The sequence below is a fragment of the Rhinatrema bivittatum genome, chromosome 4 (genome assembly GCF_901001135.1).
Source record: "Rhinatrema bivittatum chromosome 4, aRhiBiv1.1, whole genome shotgun sequence".
NCBI lineage: Eukaryota > Metazoa > Chordata > Amphibia > Gymnophiona > Rhinatrematidae > Rhinatrema > Rhinatrema bivittatum.
The window spans coordinates 14,804,882-14,822,775 of record NC_042618.1 but is presented as its reverse complement, the minus strand read 5'-3'; the positions used below and the strand labels follow the sequence as shown (position 1 = coordinate 14,822,775).

At 45.7% G+C, this 17,894-nt stretch overlaps 1 protein-coding gene across 9 annotated transcripts in view; it reads left to right on the top strand.

Moving 5' to 3' along the window:
- The window catches only part of KCNK10 (potassium two pore domain channel subfamily K member 10), a 97,883-nt gene extending 85,216 nt beyond the window's left edge, over positions 1–12,667 (top strand). For 8 of the 9 annotated variants that reach the window (XM_029597731.1, XM_029597735.1, XM_029597732.1 and 5 more), the window contains 4 exons: positions 2,913–3,055; positions 4,518–4,533; positions 4,988–5,073; positions 10,739–12,667. In XM_029597731.1, the coding sequence (XP_029453591.1) occupies positions 2,913–3,055; positions 4,518–4,533; positions 4,988–5,073; positions 10,739–11,362 (869 nt within the window). In that variant the 3' untranslated portion in view covers positions 11,363–12,667. The remainder of the gene's footprint in view (positions 1–2,912; positions 3,056–4,517; positions 4,534–4,987; positions 5,074–10,738) is intronic. The other variant, XM_029597734.1, reaches the window with a different exon arrangement.
- Positions 12,668–17,894: the final 5,227 nt, after the last annotated feature.

Below are 17,894 nucleotides of genomic sequence, written 5' to 3'. Positions count from 1 at the left end.
TTCGTAATGTGCAGTCCTGTAAAAGTAACTCAGAAATGATTTCATGCAGTATTAGCATCACGTTATCACAGGACTCAGACTAGCAGAGGAAAACATTTTAAAATGGAACAGGTAAATCAGTTTGTCATACTGCAGTGTGGGGCTGCCCTGAACCTGATGAACACTCAGGGACTCGGCTGCCAGATTCCTGGAACAAATGCAGTCAAAAACCAATCCACTGCCACCGTTACAGCACCACAGAAGCACCTGCCTCGCGTGCTGTGACAGGTTTAACTCGATCTGTAATCTTCTCTCTCGCTTTCTCTCTGTCACAAAGGTCTCACTCAGTAGCTGGATGCCTTGTGAGTTATACGTCTTGAGTGCTGACTTTTTAAGATTTCCCCCATGTACCAGGTACATTTTAGCCGGATAACATGCAGGCGTTCCCTGGTGGGACCTGTTGGCTGGATAAGTTATCTGGCTAACTCTGGTTGTGCCATAGAGTAGCCCTAAAGTTAAACGGATAAAGTTATCCCTCTCTCTTTAAGATTAGTCGGGTATATTCAGTGGTGCTTCTGTCCTATGGAGTGAATGCACCTTCAGAGCGGATGGCCCCGCCCTGGGCTCCTTCCTGCTAGTTCATCCCCTCCAAATCGATATTTGAGAGTTTTGCATCCCAGATGTGTAACTTCCATGGTAAAGTATCATTAGCCTCCAGTGTTTGGCAGCTGTGCTTTAGTCTGCTGTAGGGCCGGTGCTAGCGGAGAGAGGTTGCAGGCACAGCCCCGTATCGCTGGCTGCGCACAGGTAGAGACTGCAAGGCTCATTTAGTCTTTCTGCAAGTTCTTTTCGTACTGCAATACCACAGAGTCTGCTTCATCTCCAGCTTTACCCTCCCAGCTAAGAACTCCGGGCTGGCTTGAATGTTGAACCCTGTTTTTACCCACATCGGGAGGCTGCTGTATGCATTCACCATCCTTTCTGTGACGGCAAGGCAGCCATCGCTCATATAAGGGGGCAATAATATTGGTGCATATTCCACGGGCAGCTTTGCTTTGATTGTTGCGCCTGAAAAAAAAATTACAAGCAGAGATTAGCACCCGCTTTATCTGTTTGATAACCTTCCCCATCTGAAACGGTGCAGGTAGTTTTGTCATGCAGAATCGCATGCATCGTTGTGCAGCCTGCTCTCTCTCTCTCGCTGCCCCCAGGGATGCCTCGGAAGGATGCGGATCAAATCACCCAGTTCTGCGATTCAGGCAATTTGGCCCACGTTGTGGGTGGGCAATAATCCAAGCCTCCGTTTCTGCAGGTAAAAGCACAGTTTTACCAGTGGAAATGCCTCCGATTATAATGAATGTTAAGTAATGATACTTAACATTTTCTGGATGTACGCGGTGCTGTGTGCGCAGTGGAGATAAGTATGCAGGTATGATAAGACCCTGCCAGCCCCAAAGTGTAGGTGGATGCCTGAGGCAGTGGGAGCTAGAGTGACTTGCCCAAGGTTACAAGGGGTTGATAGTAGGAGAAGTGGGGATTTGAACCCTAGCTTCCCCGTTTCTCAGGCTGTTGCTCTATCCATTGAGCCCTCTTGGCTTCTAGCATGATAAAGCATCACCAAGGAGAAGGGAGAGACAATTCAGTGAAAATAATAGGTGGTGAGATATCAGAATAGCACTTCCCTGTAGCCTGATGTTGTTGTATTTTATTTATATTTATTTTGCATTAAGCTCATGTATACTATAGCCCAGCAGGGCAGAGCTTGGAATCAGCCCATACTTGGACCTCTAGCTTGCTGCTTCCAATGAGCTCGATAGGAAGATTCAGTGGTCTCTTAACTATTTTGGTACAGCGCCTTCTGCTTCTGCCTCTTTTTCCCAGGTACTGACATGCGGCAAGTGAAGGAATAAACTCTTTTTTTTCTCCTTTCCTCTTTCCCATTGGATCTTCCCTCTTTCTTCTCAATGATGGGTATATAGTTAAATGGATGTATATAGCTTTAATAAGACATAAGTAGGGCTTCTGGTTTTAGGTGTGGTAACTTGGTCGATAGAGGCTCGGAAACAGCCAGAGAAATGAGGAGGCAGATTCTGGCTGTCCCTTAGGTGCAGTCCATTTACAGTGAGAAAATAAAAAAACAGTCTGTGCATCTCACCTTAACTTCAGGTAACAGGTCTCTGTATATGGTGGGTCTCTGCATCCCCCCAGGGCCTGCTTAACCCTTCTAGGCCCTGAGATTTTATACTCTGGTGAGGGGCTCCTCCCTTCACCCAGGATTCCCTGTGGATCTGGATCTTAAGGGGGACCGGGCGAGACAGCTGTGCCCAGTCCCTTAAGCTAGTCTGAAGGAGTTTCCTATAAACTTTTCTCAAAGTAGGTTTTAACTGATTATACCTTGATAAAACAGCCCGATGCAAAAACAAATAGGTGTTTATTAGATAAACACCAGAAAAATACAATTTCCCCTAGTACTTTCTCACCCTTTCTTTGACTATCCTGGATCCTTGGCTTTATTTTTGTGCCTTCTCCACCCTAACGGACTCCTCAGCTGCAAACATGTATGCATTTGATTAAGCTAGAAAAGGAACCCAACAATAGTACCAGCGCCACGAAAACACCGATAAACACCGGGTTTTGATGTCCCCAAAGAACCCCTAATTAGCTGGAAAACAAACCCCTAAATTTACAATCCATAAACACCTAAAATCAGAAGCCCTAGACATAATATATTTGCTGCTGTACTTTCTATCATGTGTGGGTTCTCCTGAACTCCAGTTGCCCGCCTTGCCGGGCAGAAATAAGACTTCCCAGGAAAGGACCCTGCAACTCCAGCTCGGTGCTGATGACGGATACGAGGTGGTGGGTGGGTAATAAGAATGCTAGCAGATATCGAGGAGCTGTATGCCGCTAACAAAAATGTGTTCCTCTTTCAGGTGGGAATATAGAAATTAATTACCGGACATGGTACAAACCTTTAGTGTGGTTCTGGATTCTGGTCGGCCTTGCCTATTTTGCCGCGGTGCTCAGTATGATCGGCGATTGGCTTCGAGTCATATCCAGGAAAACAAAAGAAGAGGTATTGTATGTCTGATATTGCAGAAAAGTGCAAAGGTGGAGTATGGCAGAGCTTGTAATTATTCCTTGTGACTGAACAGCTTTCTGTGGGCATTTTCTGTTCCTCTTTTCTCTGCCAGTCAGTTTGCTTAGTGCCTGAATGATTAGGTTGGACATGAAACTTCTTTCTTTCTCCCCAGGATAGGCTGAACCCGGATTCCATGGGTTTACTCATTTCAGCACAAGCTCCGTGCCTTATTTGTCAGGAATCGAGGTTGCTTTGTCTCAGTCCCCCTTCCCTTTGCGTGTGCTCTCTGCAGAGGTTTGCAGCCCTAGGAAGGAAAGCCACTTAATAAAAGAAAAGCGGGTTTTGAGATGTAAGATACTTAGGGGCGGATTTTAAGAGCCCTGCTCGCCTAAATCCGCCCAAAACCGGGCGGATTTAGGCGAGCAGGGCCCTGCGCGCCGGGAAGCCTATTTTACATAGGCCTACCGGCGCGCGCAGAGCCCCGGGACTCGCGTAAGTCCCGGGGTTCTCCGAGGGGGGGCGTGTCGGGGGCGGGCCCGGTCGTCGCGGCGTTTCGGGGGGCGTGTCGGCAGCGTTTTGGGGGCGGGTACGGGGGCGTGGCTACGGCCCGGGGCGGTCCGGGGGCGTGGCCGCGCCCTCCGTACCCACCCCCAGGTCGCTGCCCGGCGCGCAGGAGGCCCACTCGCGCACGGGGATTTACTTCTCCCTCCGGGAGGCGTAAATCCCCGGAGAAAGGTAAGGGGGAGGTGTAGACAGGGCCGGGCGGGTGGGTTAGGTAGAGGAAGGGAGGGGAAGGTGAGGGGAGGGCGTTAGAGGATTCCCTCCAAGGCCGCTCCGATTTCAGAGCGGCCTCGGAGGGAACGGGGGTAGGCTGCGCGGCTCGGCGCGCGCCGGCTGTACAAAATCCATAGCCTTGTGCGCGCCGATCCAGGTTTTTAGCAGATACGCGCGGCTCCGCGCGTATCTGCTAAAAGCCGTTTGCTTTTCTGCAGTGAAATGCAGTGGTTCCTTTCAGGGATGGTACAAGAGTACTGCATTTCACTGCATTTCACTGCAGAAAAGCCGTTTGCTTTTCTGCAGTGAAATGCAGTGGTTCCTTTCAGGGATGGTACAAGAGTATTTGGCACCCTAGGTGAACCTCCCCCACCCTCAATTTACTTATTCTTGGCAGCTCCAGCACAGAGCTCCCTTCTTTAGCAGTATTGGCTCTCCCCCTGTGGGCCTCGTGCTGGTGGGATTTTGCTGCCCCCAATATTCTCACGCTCTAGGCAGTCACCTAGTTTGCCTACTGGAAGCACCGACCCTGGTTCCTTTAACCATGCGGAATGAGAATTACTTAAAATTCTGGAATGATTTCAAGGCCTGGTTATTTACTCAGGCCTATAGTGAAGATGTATTTGTATTTTAGCAGCTACTTTCTGGTTAATTGATTGATTTATTATTTATTTATTTACAGATTTTTATATACCGGGGTACGTAAGTAGCATCACCTCGGCTTACATTCAAACAATAATTCAGCATTGCGCTTTACAATATAACATAGTAACTGAACGAATACAATACCATGTATAACTTTGTATTAATAGAATATAATCAATATATGAGAGACTGTGGAAATTGTAAAGAATAGTAGAGGACTCAGATCATTAATGTATTAGTAACTCAGATGATTAATGTATTAGTTAAGTTATTGTTTATAGATGGTTTTTAAGATTGATCTGTTTTATAATTATTTACTCTTTCATTTTGTTAGTTTTCATTATTTGTTATTTTATATGTTGTGGCGGTTTTTTTTATTATTTATTACTGTTTGTGGTAATGATGTAGGTCGGGGTATTGCTAGCCAAGGGCACATAGGGCTCTTGCCCCAAATCTATTGGCCAGGACCTCTGATCTCAAACAGTTGCTCTGTGTATTTCTGTGCAGGGGACAGGAAGGGAGGGGCTGGAAAAGGGAATGTCTACTCCACGCTTACCAATTCCCCTCCGGTCTCCACCGGCGAGAGAGACGGGGTGAGACTGAGCAGACACTGCAGGCAGCATGTGGGGAGAAACGGGAGCAGAGAGCTGGACAAGTTGCAGCCTGTGATCCCAGGACTCGGGATTTAGCTGAAGGCAGGATGAGCGAGGGAGGAAGGAGGCATTCTGGAGCAAGGTCGGGGAGCTGTAAGTGATCGAGGGGGAGGAGGTAAATGCTGAAATAGGGTGAGATGAAGAGGAGGTGTATTCTGATGTCGCAAGAGGTTGGTGGTGGGAGAGGATAAACATTGGGAGAAATGAAGAGGTTGGATGAATAAAGGGGAGGTGAATGCAGTATCCTACCCCATTTTCCTAAAATCAGCAGTGTAAACTTGGGCTCTCTGAGGTGATGAAAGAGAACCAGGGTATAGGGGTGCGGGAAGAGGGGGATATGTGTGAGGGAGTACATGGAGAGGAGGTGCAAAACAGCTGGTGGTAATAGGGTGGAAGAGAGAACTGGAGGGGGAGGGTATGTGTGAAAGAAAGCCAGAAATGGTGATGGAGGAGAGGCAAAGTTGTGATGGAAGTGGAGGGGGGAGGGAGATCCAGATTTTGGGAGGAGGGAGGGTTTAAGAGAGAGAAAGAGGGGTGATGGACAAGAATGTACGATAGAGAGCCAGAGAGTGTATTGGAGAGTGGGATATTGGGAGGGGAGAGTATTCACAGGAATGACTGGGGTTGAGGGTGATGGGAAGAAGTAGAAGAGGGGATGAATGGGGTAAGGGAGTCAATAGGGATAATGGCGTGAAGGAGACAAATTCTACTCCTGGGGGGCTTCTGCGCCACTGTGGAGTGCAGACGCAGAATTCCCCTCCTGCACAGAATTTGTATTTTCCATGCAGAATTTGGAGAAAGGCTCTCTGGGCCACGAGCGGAGCCCATTCCACTCACAGCTGAAAATCAAGATGGCCCGGCAGGGCGTGAGCAGAACCAATCTTGCTCACAGCTGAGGAACAACAAGCCCCAGTGGGACACAAGCGAGCCCATCCTGCTCATGCCCAAAGATCAGGATGACTGGCGGGCCACAAGCGGAGCCCGTCCCACTCGCAGCAAAGATAGGCAGGCCCGGCGGCAGAGAAGGCCCAGTGTGAGAACAAGAAAGCAGCGCTCATGAGCCTGTATGAGAGAGCGGTAGTGTGCTGTGGGGTGCCTGGGTGTATGTGTGTGAGAGAGGGAGCCTGTGTGAGGGAGTGTATATATGAGGAGAGATTGTGAGGGAGTGTGTATGTGAGTGTGAGATTGGGATCCCATATGTGTGTGTGAGAGAGGGATTTTGCTTGTGTATGTATGAGAAAGAGGGAGACTATGTGATGGGGTATGTGTGTGTGTGTAGTTAAGAGTGGGAGCCTGTGTGCAAGTATGTGTGTGTGAGAGAGAGCCTGTGTGAGGAATGAAGGGGAGGTTTGTGCAAGAAGGAGAGGGTGCCTTTCGGGGAGGGGGGTGTTTGTGCGTGCATGAGAGAGAGAGGGAGCCTATGTGAGTGTGAGTCTATGTGAAAGAGGTACAGAGAGTGTTTGTGTGTGTGTGTGTCTGTGTGTGTGTGTGCAAGAGAGACAGGGAGCCTGTATGAGGGTGTGTGTGTATGAGAGAGAGAGGGAACCTGTGTGACAGTGTGTGTGTGCCTGTGTAAGAGTGAGGTACAGAGAGCTTATGTGAGAGGGAGTGTGTGTGTGAGAGAGGTACAGAGGGAGCCTGTGTGAGGGGATGTGTATGTGCAGGAAGAGAAGGAGCCTGTGTAATGGGATGTTTATGTGTGTGTGTGTGAGAGAGAGGGAGCCTGTATGAGAGGGTTAGAGGGAATTTGGATGAGAGGCTGCATGAGAGAGAGGTCAAACTGTGGGGGTGGAGGGCTGAGGGTGGAAATAGAGTGGAAGGAGTTGAGCCTGGAGGGGCAGGGGGAAAATAGTGGAGAGCAGAAGAGTTGGGGCCTGAGAGGGCAGAGTGATAGAGGTCTGGCCAGGGGACTAGGGTGAAAGATGGAAGGGGGGACATTCTTACACTGCACTTCTAGGGGAATTCTGCTCAAAATATTTACAACTCTAAATCTTTGAGTAATACCTTTTCTGTATTACATTTTTAATTAATTACTCAAAGACTGTGATGTATATTGTGTTCTCACAGGACAAGCAGGGTGGTAGTCCTCACATATGGGTGACATCATCAGGATGGAGCCCAATCACGGAACACTTCTGTCAAAGTTTCCAGAACTTTGACTGGCCCCTACTGGGCATGCCCAGCATGGCACCAACCCTGCAGCCAGCAGGGGTCCCCCTTCAGTCTTCTTTTTTCCACGCAGCAGTAGCCTCGCGGTTTAGGAGCTCTGAACACATTCCTGAACACAGGAATTTTTCCTCACGGAGTTATTTAAAATAACTTTGCCCCACTGGGGTTCCTCCTCTAACTTTCTCTGGCCCCGCGGTAAGTTTTTTTCGTCGATTACCGTCGAGTTTGGCCCTCGTGGCCTACTGTTCTCTTTCTTTATTCGAGTTTTGTGCAACACGTTAGTTTTAGTTTATTTTAATTTTCTATTTTGTTTTAACCTTGTGGGGTGAATTTTTAAGCGATGCTCGCGTTAAAAGGCTCAATTTTAAAGCCGGCAAATTACGCACAAACATGTACGCGCGTGCGCAAGAGAATGCGTGCTTTTTTTTTTTTTTTTTATGGGGGGGGCGGGGCCAACATTTACGTGCATGAATCCCGATTTTTAAACCGGCAAGCACAGCGCGTCAGGCTATTACCTGCACATCTTTACTTCTGCTCTTTCTCAGGTGTAAGTCAGAATAGAACTGGTTCTCGCCAGAAACTGACCGGGTGAGAGGGGTCTGAGGGTACACGAGGGATAGCGCAGGCTGAAGGACCTAAGAGAGTGACTGGGCAAACTGGCGGACTCAGTGGTCAGACTGGTTAATTGCTTCACTCGCGCATGTTTTCAAGGGCGCGCACCCGTGCGTGTAAAAGCCAACAAGACCTGAGGAAAATACGCGGAGAACGTTTCCTCGCGTTAACCGCCTAAACGTAGCATGCAGACGCGCATTTGGTGTATTTTAAGTCATCGTGCGCACTTGTACATACGATTTAAAATTACAGCATATGAGCGCTTGCGAATAAAACAAGCGCGCTTGCTCACAAAGTTACCGTCTCTGTTTTTAACATTATCCATTTTTAACCATGAACCATTGTCTTCGTTTAGAAACTATTTTCTAATTCGGGTTTACCTTCACTGTTTAAGACATTTACGTGATTATTGTTTTATTTTGTTTTGATTGCCATACATTAAAACAATAATCAATCTAATTTTACTGTACGTTGCCTTGATTTTACTAAAGAAAGGCGACTTCTGAAATCAACAAAGTACAGTAAAATAAAAAGGAGTTAGGAGAAGTCAGAGGAGGACATCGGGGAAAAAAAAGACAGAGACCAATGCAAAAGAAATCTCTCCTAGATAACCAAGGTAGAGAAACAAATTTGACTTTCCATCCAGAGACTGGAATATGTAATGCAGTGAACTAGTAGCTGTATGGCTCCTAAAACGAACTCTATTCTCTGCGGGCCGAGATGTCTTTTACTGCATCAATGAAAGTATTATCCAATGAGCAATTGAGACCACATAGTTCCCATCTCCGGATGTGAATAATGTCTCTGATGTGACATCTGTGGTTTCAAAAGCTCATGTACAATATTTTTAGATCATTCACTTGCTGATCCAGTAAAAAGGTTTCAGAACCTGCCTAGAATTCCATGACTGGAATGTAAGTTATTGTGGAGGTCCATTTTCAGTATCACTGCCGGGCCTGCAGAGTTAGCCGGATAACTTTAGCTGGCTAACTTTAGGACCCAGAATTAACCGGAATCCCTCCAATTTATCCGGCTAACTGCTTAACCAGATAACTCGGAGGCGGTCAGATTCCACCATTTGTTCAGTTAAGTTAAAACGAATGGCGCTGAATATCGGGCCCTATATGCTTTATGTAAAATAGTATTTTTTGTTATATGGAGAGAGGTGGTGGAGGGCTAAATAATTTTGTAAGAAGATGAGGAGTACCTCGCCAAATGGAAGAGAGCTGGCGAGAGAGCCCCTTGATAAGAAACTGATCATGTATCAGCCAGTTCAGTGCATCCCCTTTGGTTCTTCCAGTGTGGTTGGTGCCGATTTCTTAAATTATCCCCATAAGCCTCCTGTGTTTTTACAGGATCATTCTTAGCATGGAGGTGGGTGGAGAGGAGACTGATAGTGATTGTTGAGTTTAATGATCAACATCTCAGGGGAAGACCCTATGGGCCGGAGTCTTTTAAATACATAGCAACGCCTCTGTTGTAGTTTTTCTAAATTATGCTTTATCACATTTGTAAATTGCATGCAGTTTTTTGTGAACCTCTGATAATTTTCAGTGAAATTGCAGTATATCAAATAAATAAATAGATAACTCCGGGGCATGGGGGAGAATAGCGCAGGTGCCCTGACGAGCCAGGTAGAAATACTGAATGAAAGTGTTCCAGCTTTTGGGGGTTCTCACTTATTGAGAACACCAGTTCTTCCAGATACATGAATATAAAGCAGCATTTTAATGTTTTAATCCGGCTTCCCCCTGAGCAGTTGATCCAGTTCAGAAGTGTAGGAAGAACTGTAATTTTTTTTCCTCTGCTTTATGTATAAATGTACAAATCTTTAACAAACAATCAGTTGGGGGGGCTTCTCTCACCGAGCGCGAAGGCTGGCCTCTGCTATTTGTACTCCCCCACCAAGGGCAGCATTCACCATCACCGCTCTGCAGCTCGCCTTCTGGGTAGATTGCCGTCCTGTTGTTTTTACGGCATCGCCCTCATTTGCAGAGCACCGCATTGCACTTCTGCCGATTGGAAAATTATGACTTTGAGTGGAGATAAGCAGCAGCACGTGCAGATCCTGTTCTCATGCAAATATTCCCGATAATGTGTGATGAGAGAGACTCATCAAAAATACAACATGACCTGAATTATAAATAATACTGTGTGGCCCAGCTTTTTCCCAGCACCATCAGCAGCAGTGTGGCTATTTTAGTCCTTCATGGGCATTTTTAATGGCACACGAGCCTATTCTTGTGAGCCAGGAAGTGACAAGAAGGTAGATAACGTGTCCTTACGGTACAAATAGTTATGTTCACTTTCTATCACTGCTAGTGAGTACAGTATGTGATGACAATCAAATTCCCTCTGTGGAGCGTTAACGTGATAGATAATGCTATAGATAGCGCAGTAGATTTAGATAAATAAAAAGTAAATTATTTGTGCCCTTACCAGAGTACTATTTTATTGCTGGCAGTGGTTTGGTATTTATATACCCAACTTCCTTTTTTGCAAACAAATAGCTAAAATGTGTAGAGGCCAAAGTGCTATATCTGATTTAGAAACAACATTCAAATCCATTTAGATTGGGAGGTCACAAAGTAGGGCAGAAACTCTGGTTTTCTGATAGTATTTAAAGTACAATATGGGAGTAGAGTGGACAGGGCTTGAATTACACAATAGCACATAACATAAAGGGTGATGGAAAATGTGGGGAGGAAGAAAGGAGAGAAGAGGGATGGAGAGAGAACAGAGGGCAGAAGAAAGAAAGCCACACAAAGTGAGAGGTGCGACCTTGATGCCTGACCCTGTCTCCTGTATGTTTTTTGCGGTGCAGGTTGGTGAAATAAAAGCCCACGCCGCGGAGTGGAAGGCCAATGTGACAGCAGAGTTCCGAGAGACCCGCCGGCGGATGAGCGTGGAGATCCACGACAAGCTGCAGAGGGCGGCCACCATCCGCAGCATGGAGCGCCGGCGGCTGGGCCTCGACCAGCGGGCCCACTCGCTGGACATGCTCTCCCCGGAGAAGCGCTCCGTCTTTGCTGAGCTCGAGGCTGGCCGCTTCAAGGCTTCCTCCCAGGAGAGCATCAACAACCGGCCCAACAACCTGCGCCTGAAGGGACCAGAGCAGCTCAGCAAGCACGGACAGGGGGCGTCGGAGGACAACATCGTCAACAAGTTTGGCTCTTCCTCCACCGCCTCCTGCTCCAAGCTGATGAAGCGGAAAAACAAGGACCTGAAGAAGAACATCCCAGAGGACGTGCGCAAGATCTACGAGACCTTCAGGCACTATACGGGCGACGAGGAGAAGAAGGAAGACGAGAGGGAGAAAATGTGCAATTCTGACACAGGCACCTTATCCGACTTTATCCAGCACTCAGATCTGGAAAATGGGGCTGTACCCACTGAAACCAAAGATGGAGAAAACGAGAACAAAGCTTTACTTGAAGATAGAAACTGATAGAATAGACTCTTGATTTAATAAATTGATCAAAATGGTACTTTTATGATTAAATGTTAAGACACGTGCCTTATAAAGACTTCTGATTTAACTGGAACGAAGTATAAAGCGGTGAAGACTTTATTCACTGTGCCATAAGAGGACTGAAAACCTGCTCTGCCGTGATGCATCAGAAACAGAGGACGTGGGGAATGGTGACTGTAGAAGCTTCAAGGATGTCTGTGTATGGTAGGTTGCCATGGTGAATGGGAAATAGATGGGTTGCCATGGCAATGCAACTGGAAGACTTATCCCACCAGGGCACAATGATTGCAGAAGGCACCTATCATGCTATAGAAGTACCTTACTAAAAGAGAAAAGATGAGACTGGTTCGCCTATTGAATGGTACCTGCAGTAAGCTGCGACGTTCATGCGTGGTGAACAAAACATGATAGGGGGTTTCTGGTGCTTGGCAAGTCAGATAATGCATATTTGACCTTGGCACGTGAAGCAGACGACATTTTTTTTTTAATTTCATGTATTGGATGCATCATCTTTCTAACCTCCAAAATCAGCTTGAGGCTGATGTGACATCAGCACGTTACATCATGAATGTTTGATCGCTTTCACCATGAAACACACTGTGGACATTACCTGAAAAACCAATGGCAAAATGAAATTTTAAAGCAAAAATTCATGTCTTCAAAGAACACTGACCATGAACCTGCAAAAGCTGACAAAAAAAGGCTGATTGTTTGTTTCTTTTTCTAAAGGGGAAAATTTAGTGACTGCATTAAAGAGTGGGTCATTTAAAAAAAAAAAAAAAAAATTTGTTGACACTTTATATTGTTGAAGAAATTTTCAGTTTTAATGCCGTAATGCTGATAAAAAAAAAAAAAAAAAAAAGAGAGCCAGCTCCATGCATGAAGCCCAGTTCTGGCAGGTTTTTTGTTTATTTGTTAAATTAAATTTAGGCTTCGAAGCTTTCTAGTCAAATCATGGTAATGTTACAATCTCAGGGCTCTGTGTCCCTTTGGTGGATTAAGGGTTAAATAGAAGCTGAATCCATTATGTAATGTACAATACTGTGTACAAAAGACAAGAGCAAAGAACACAAAACCATGATTAAGTTCGACCAACACGTTTTAAGTGCTTATAGCTTAAGTGCCATCATATTTTCTAACTTTTTTAAAGAGTATTTTAAAATGTTTATTTATTTATTTATTTGCTTTCTTGGTTTGCACAGCTCTGGAAGACCCTTTCTTCCACAGGATCCGAAATGGGGCTAAAGTTAAAACAATAAAAATAAAACTGACTGAAATATTCTCGTTTTGAACTGTCACGGTCTGTGAATATAAAAAAAAAAATACAAGGAGGTTCTGCTATACAAACCTGGTACCACGGTGGGTAATGTGGCAGAGAAAGCCCAGTGGGCCTATCCAGTCTTCCCAGTTATCCCTATCAACGCTGCAAGGGTATGTCCCCGATGCCAACCATAGAAGCAAGGCCACTTAGAAGGGATTGCTCCTTATACAAGCTGTTTTTTGTTTTTTCCATACTGGGTAGATGAACCTGCGAGATGATCCCATATGTAATCCAGCACTCAAGCCTCTTCATCACCTGACCCCCTGCCTTACCACTAAACTCTGTAATAATGGAAACAGCTACCAAAACTAGTAAGGCTGTTGTCAGAAACCTGCACTCCCCGGGTCCCTGTGAACTTGCTTGGCAGTATCCGGCCACCGCCAACATGTCCGCACCAATCCGGTTGGTTTCTGGGGAGTTGTTGCCTACTGGTACCATGGCCTGCAGTGTCACCGGCTTGGGTTTCCTTTATCAGCTCTTTGTTTTGTCCTTATCATCTCTCCCCTTATCGCAACTCTTGAGGGAGTAAAAGTTGGGTTGTTTGCAATACTGCAGCCTCTTAACCACGTTCCTACCGTTGTCATAACAGATGACAGTAGTTGAGAATCCTTATCCCATGATCTCTTGAATTCTGTTTCAGTTTTTGTCTCTGCCACCTCCACTGGGAGGCCACACCATGCATCCACCAACTTTTCTGTGAGGAAATATTTCCTGATGTTCATCCCCAATCTGTACCCTTGGAGCCTCATACCATGACCTCTTGTCCTAGAGCTGTGGCATTAATGTCCAGCCCTTGAGGGCTGCATATGGGTCACGCTTTCAGGGAATCTGTAAGGAATATGCATGCGATACACATGCATACAGTTGAGGCAATGTGCATGCAGATCTATCTCATGCATATTCTATAGAGATATCCTGACAACCTAACCTGTTTGCTACTGGAAGTGAATACCGCTGTTCTAGACTATTCTTTCCTCTGAAAGATGTTTATATTTATCTGAATGTATCTATCATGTTCCCCCTGTCTGCCCTTCCTCTAAGGTATGCTTATTTAGGTCCTTAAGTCTCCTCTTGTTTATTCTTGTATTTTATTTAAAATTAATTGTAGCCCACACCCGCCAAAGTCCGGGGTGGGTAACAACATAACACACCTATAAAATCAAACATCATAACAAGACTTTAACAAAATAAAAATAACTGTTTACATTTCTGTTTGAACCCTGCCCCATTTCGATAGCCTGTATTTGGACCATTTGTACCCCCCATGAAATTTTGTAGGTATGGCCTCGAGAACCAGACACAGTATTCTAGCTCAGGTCTCACCAATGACCTGTAAAGAGGCACCGTCATGTCCTTTATTCTGCTGGTTATACCTATCCCTGTGCACCCAAAAATCCTTCTGGCTCTGGCCACTGCCTGATTGCGCTGTTTTGCTGCCTTAAGATTACCCCGAGGTTTCACTTCTGCTTGGTGCACATCAAACTCCGTCAATGCGTGCTTTCCTTTTGTTTAAATGTGAGAATGCTCTCCTGTTTTTATGAGAGTAAAGGTGTTATCCTTAGCTGTCTGGACTGTTTTCACTTTCTTGCCCCTGTGTGGAACAGACAATACGTTAGAAGGGTTGATGTGCACGGAGCAGGAGAGAGACCTGGGGTGATAGTGTCTAACCATCTGAAGTCAGCGAAACAGTGTGACAAGGCGATAGCTAAAGCCAGAAGAATGCTGGGCTGCATAGAGAGAGGAATTTCGAGTAAGAAAAGGGAAGTAATTATCCCCTTGTACAGGTCTTTGGTGAGGCCTCACCTGGAGTACTGTGCTCAGTTCTGGAGACCCTATCTCTGAAGGGACAGAGACCAGATGGAGGCGGTCCAGAGAAGGGCGACCAAAAAGGTGGATGGTCTTCATCGAATGACTTATGAGGAGAGACTGCAGAATCTAAATATGTATACCCTGGAGGAAAGGAGGAGCAGGGGTGATATGATACAGACGTTCAGATACTTGAAAGGTTTTAATGGTCTAAAGTCAACGACAAACCTTTTCCATTGGAAAAATATCAGCAGAACCAGGGGTCACGATTTAAAACTCCAGGGAGGAAGACTCAGTACCAATATCAGGAAGTATTTCTTCACGGAGAGGGTGGTGGATGCCTGTAACGCCCTTCCGAAGGAAGTGGTGAAGACCAAAACTGTGAAGGATTTCAAAGGGGCATGGGATAAACACTGTGGATCCATAAAGCCTGGAGGATGGGAATGAAGAGAAGAGGTATGGGGGTGGCTTGCGGGAATGACTGCTACTACCTGGTGATTAATACCCTTATACAATAAACATTCACACGGTTAATGAGACTCCAACATTGCTCTATGCTTCAACGGCAAGTGGAAATGTGGAAAAGAGGATTTGCATTCAGGCAACAACCAACATTGCTCTATGCTTCAACAGCAAGAGGAAATGTGAAAAAGAAGATTTCATTCAGGCAACAACCAACAAGGTAGCACAGTCTGGGTAAACAAATAAGTGTGGGAGTAGCTTGCTTGTTGCGGCAGTTACTACCCCAAACCAATTAAGCCTGATACTTCACTTTCAATGCATATCCAGCGTAAATTTCTGCTTCAACGGCAGAGGGGAATGAAGAAAAGAGGATTTACATTCAGACAACAACCAACAAGGACTGAATTGCACAGTCTGGGTAAACAAGCATGGGAGTAGCTTGCTTGTTGCAACGGTTACTACCCCTAGCAAATTAAGCCTGATACTTCACTTTGAATGCATATCCAGGGCAGCACACTGCTTCAACGGCAGGGGGAGTGAAGAAATAGGATTTACATCTAACAAGGCATTGATCTGAGCAGTATGAGTATACAAACAACGGGGTAACTTGCTTGATATGACGGTAATTACCCTCAAACATTAAGCCTTATACTTCACTTTGATACAGCTCCAACACTGCTCTCTGCATCAATGGTGGGGGTGGAAGGAAATTAGAATAAAAAAGCTACCAATAAGGGCCCTGAACTCGGGGGTTGGAGTAACAGATAAGTATGAGAAAATAAGTGTGAGAGCTTGCTGGGCAGACTGAATGGGCCTGTTGGTCGTCTTCTGCCGTCATTTCTGTTTCTGTATTGTGTTACCTCACTATTATGGTTGCAGGCCCTGTTTTTTCTCAAGTTAAGTTGATCCGATCCTGGTTTTTACCCCTTCACATCCATGGGACTTCTAGTTCTGATTACCTTATTAATTTCTTCAGGACGAGGAGGAGGGAGCATAAATCTCCCCTGCATGCAGTGGGGTAAAAACAGGACCGGATCAGCCTGTCCTGAGAAAACTGGAGCCAGTTGGCAGCCCTGTTTAGTACACTTTGGATTCCTTGCATTGAGGTGAGGGACCTACTCTTAAGTCACTGGTGCTGGTGAAAGATTATCCAAGTGCTTTCAGCAGAGTATAGGCGACCACGGGCGCTGCTGGCAGCTTCAGAGTTTGTTTGATGATAAAAGCATGCAACGACACCAGCTCTGTTCAGAGAATGTGCGTGCAGTCTTTACAGTCTGACAGTGCAGTGCAGCCAGTCCAAAGATCCATTTACTGCCTCAGTCTGAAGGTAAAATCACCTTCATCAGACAGAGAGGTAAGTGGGGGAAGGAGGGCTGCCACCAGGCTCCTTTGATAGGATCCCTCGCATTTTTTGGAATCGGGGGGAGGGGGGATTCTATTTTGGCCTTGCAGTACTTCTTAACAAAAGCAGGGCTAGAACTCCATGCATGCAACAGGGTCCGGACAGAACTGGAGTAGCCCATTCCAAGGAGCCATGTGGTGACCCCTTGCGTTAGGTTTGCGAGTTCTTGTGTTTCTGTTGAGCAGAACCCCCTAGAATCCAGACACACACAAAAAAAAGTGAGAACCAGGTCCTGCACATTACCTCCTTCCTGAGTGTGGTAAGGGAAGCAAGGCAAAATCCGTGAGCCCCAGTCCAGTTCTCGTCTCAATTAGTAGTGGCAATAATCAGTTCCCTTAGTCTCCCGCAGCAGATTTTTCAAAATTCTGCAGCAAGTTTGCATAATTTACATAAAGATCTGTTTTTTTTCACTGAAAACCTTTCACATTGTTTTTAAACAATATTTAAAATTATATACAAAATTTGCCAAATACAAAAATCAACTATTTATCAAGACATAAGTTACAAACCTTTAGCTGTGCAATGTCACTTTTGCTTTGAATTGAAATAGTGCAGGCAACCTTTTTCTATGTTCTTGAGAAAATCCTTGTCACCTTTCTGAGTATATGAGCTTACGGTACATATGCTGAAGCTGCCCTGAGCATCAGCAGTTTGTCAGGCTGTTATTTACACAGAAAGAAAGGTGCACAAATACTGGACACAGGGTAACAGATACAAAAAAGGGTTGAATTAGCACAAGCTTGAAACTTGTCAGCACTGGTTCCAGTCATCAAGGCTTCTATTGAATTGAAATTAATGCCTTGTCTATCACCTGCGGGATACCAGCAGTGGCAGACTGCCAACACGCATCCAGGACTTTGTAGCTTGTGCATGATTGGCCAATAGGCAGGTGCAAGAACCTTTGCATAAAAAAACAAAAAAAATACTTAAAAAAAAATATATATCATTCCATGCAGGAATTATGTTAAAATCATCTTTGGGTTTGATTTTGAATTCAAATGTTCTAAGTGCTTTCTTTATCCATTCCAACTTCACTCCTTCCCTCCTGTTCCCTTCAGGATTTTTGGCAGGTATGGGGGGGAGGATGGATTAGGGAACAGAGTGCCTCTTTTCTTCCCTGCTCTGTCTACTGCAGCCTCACTCTCGTCTTCTGTTTGCTCCAGGCTACTTGTGAAGGGAAGGACTGGAGCAAAAAAAGCAGAGAGTTGAGACTGAAGGCAGGGACCTCTTTTAGCTTTCTTCAGATGATTGAATTTAGAGGTGGGGGAGCTTTGTTTGTTGATGGTTTGGCATGTTGTAAATTATGTAACAGGCTATGTATGTAGTTTCTCCCTTGGCTGCAGAATCGCTGGGGCCTAGGGGGCACTCGTTATAATTGGAAGTGTGTAAGGAATGTCATAATGCCTCTCTATTGCTCAACGGTGAGACCACACCTTGAATACTGTGTGCAACTCTAGTCGCCGGATCTCAAAAAAGAAATAGTTGCACTGGAGAAAGTACAGAGAAGGGCAACCAAA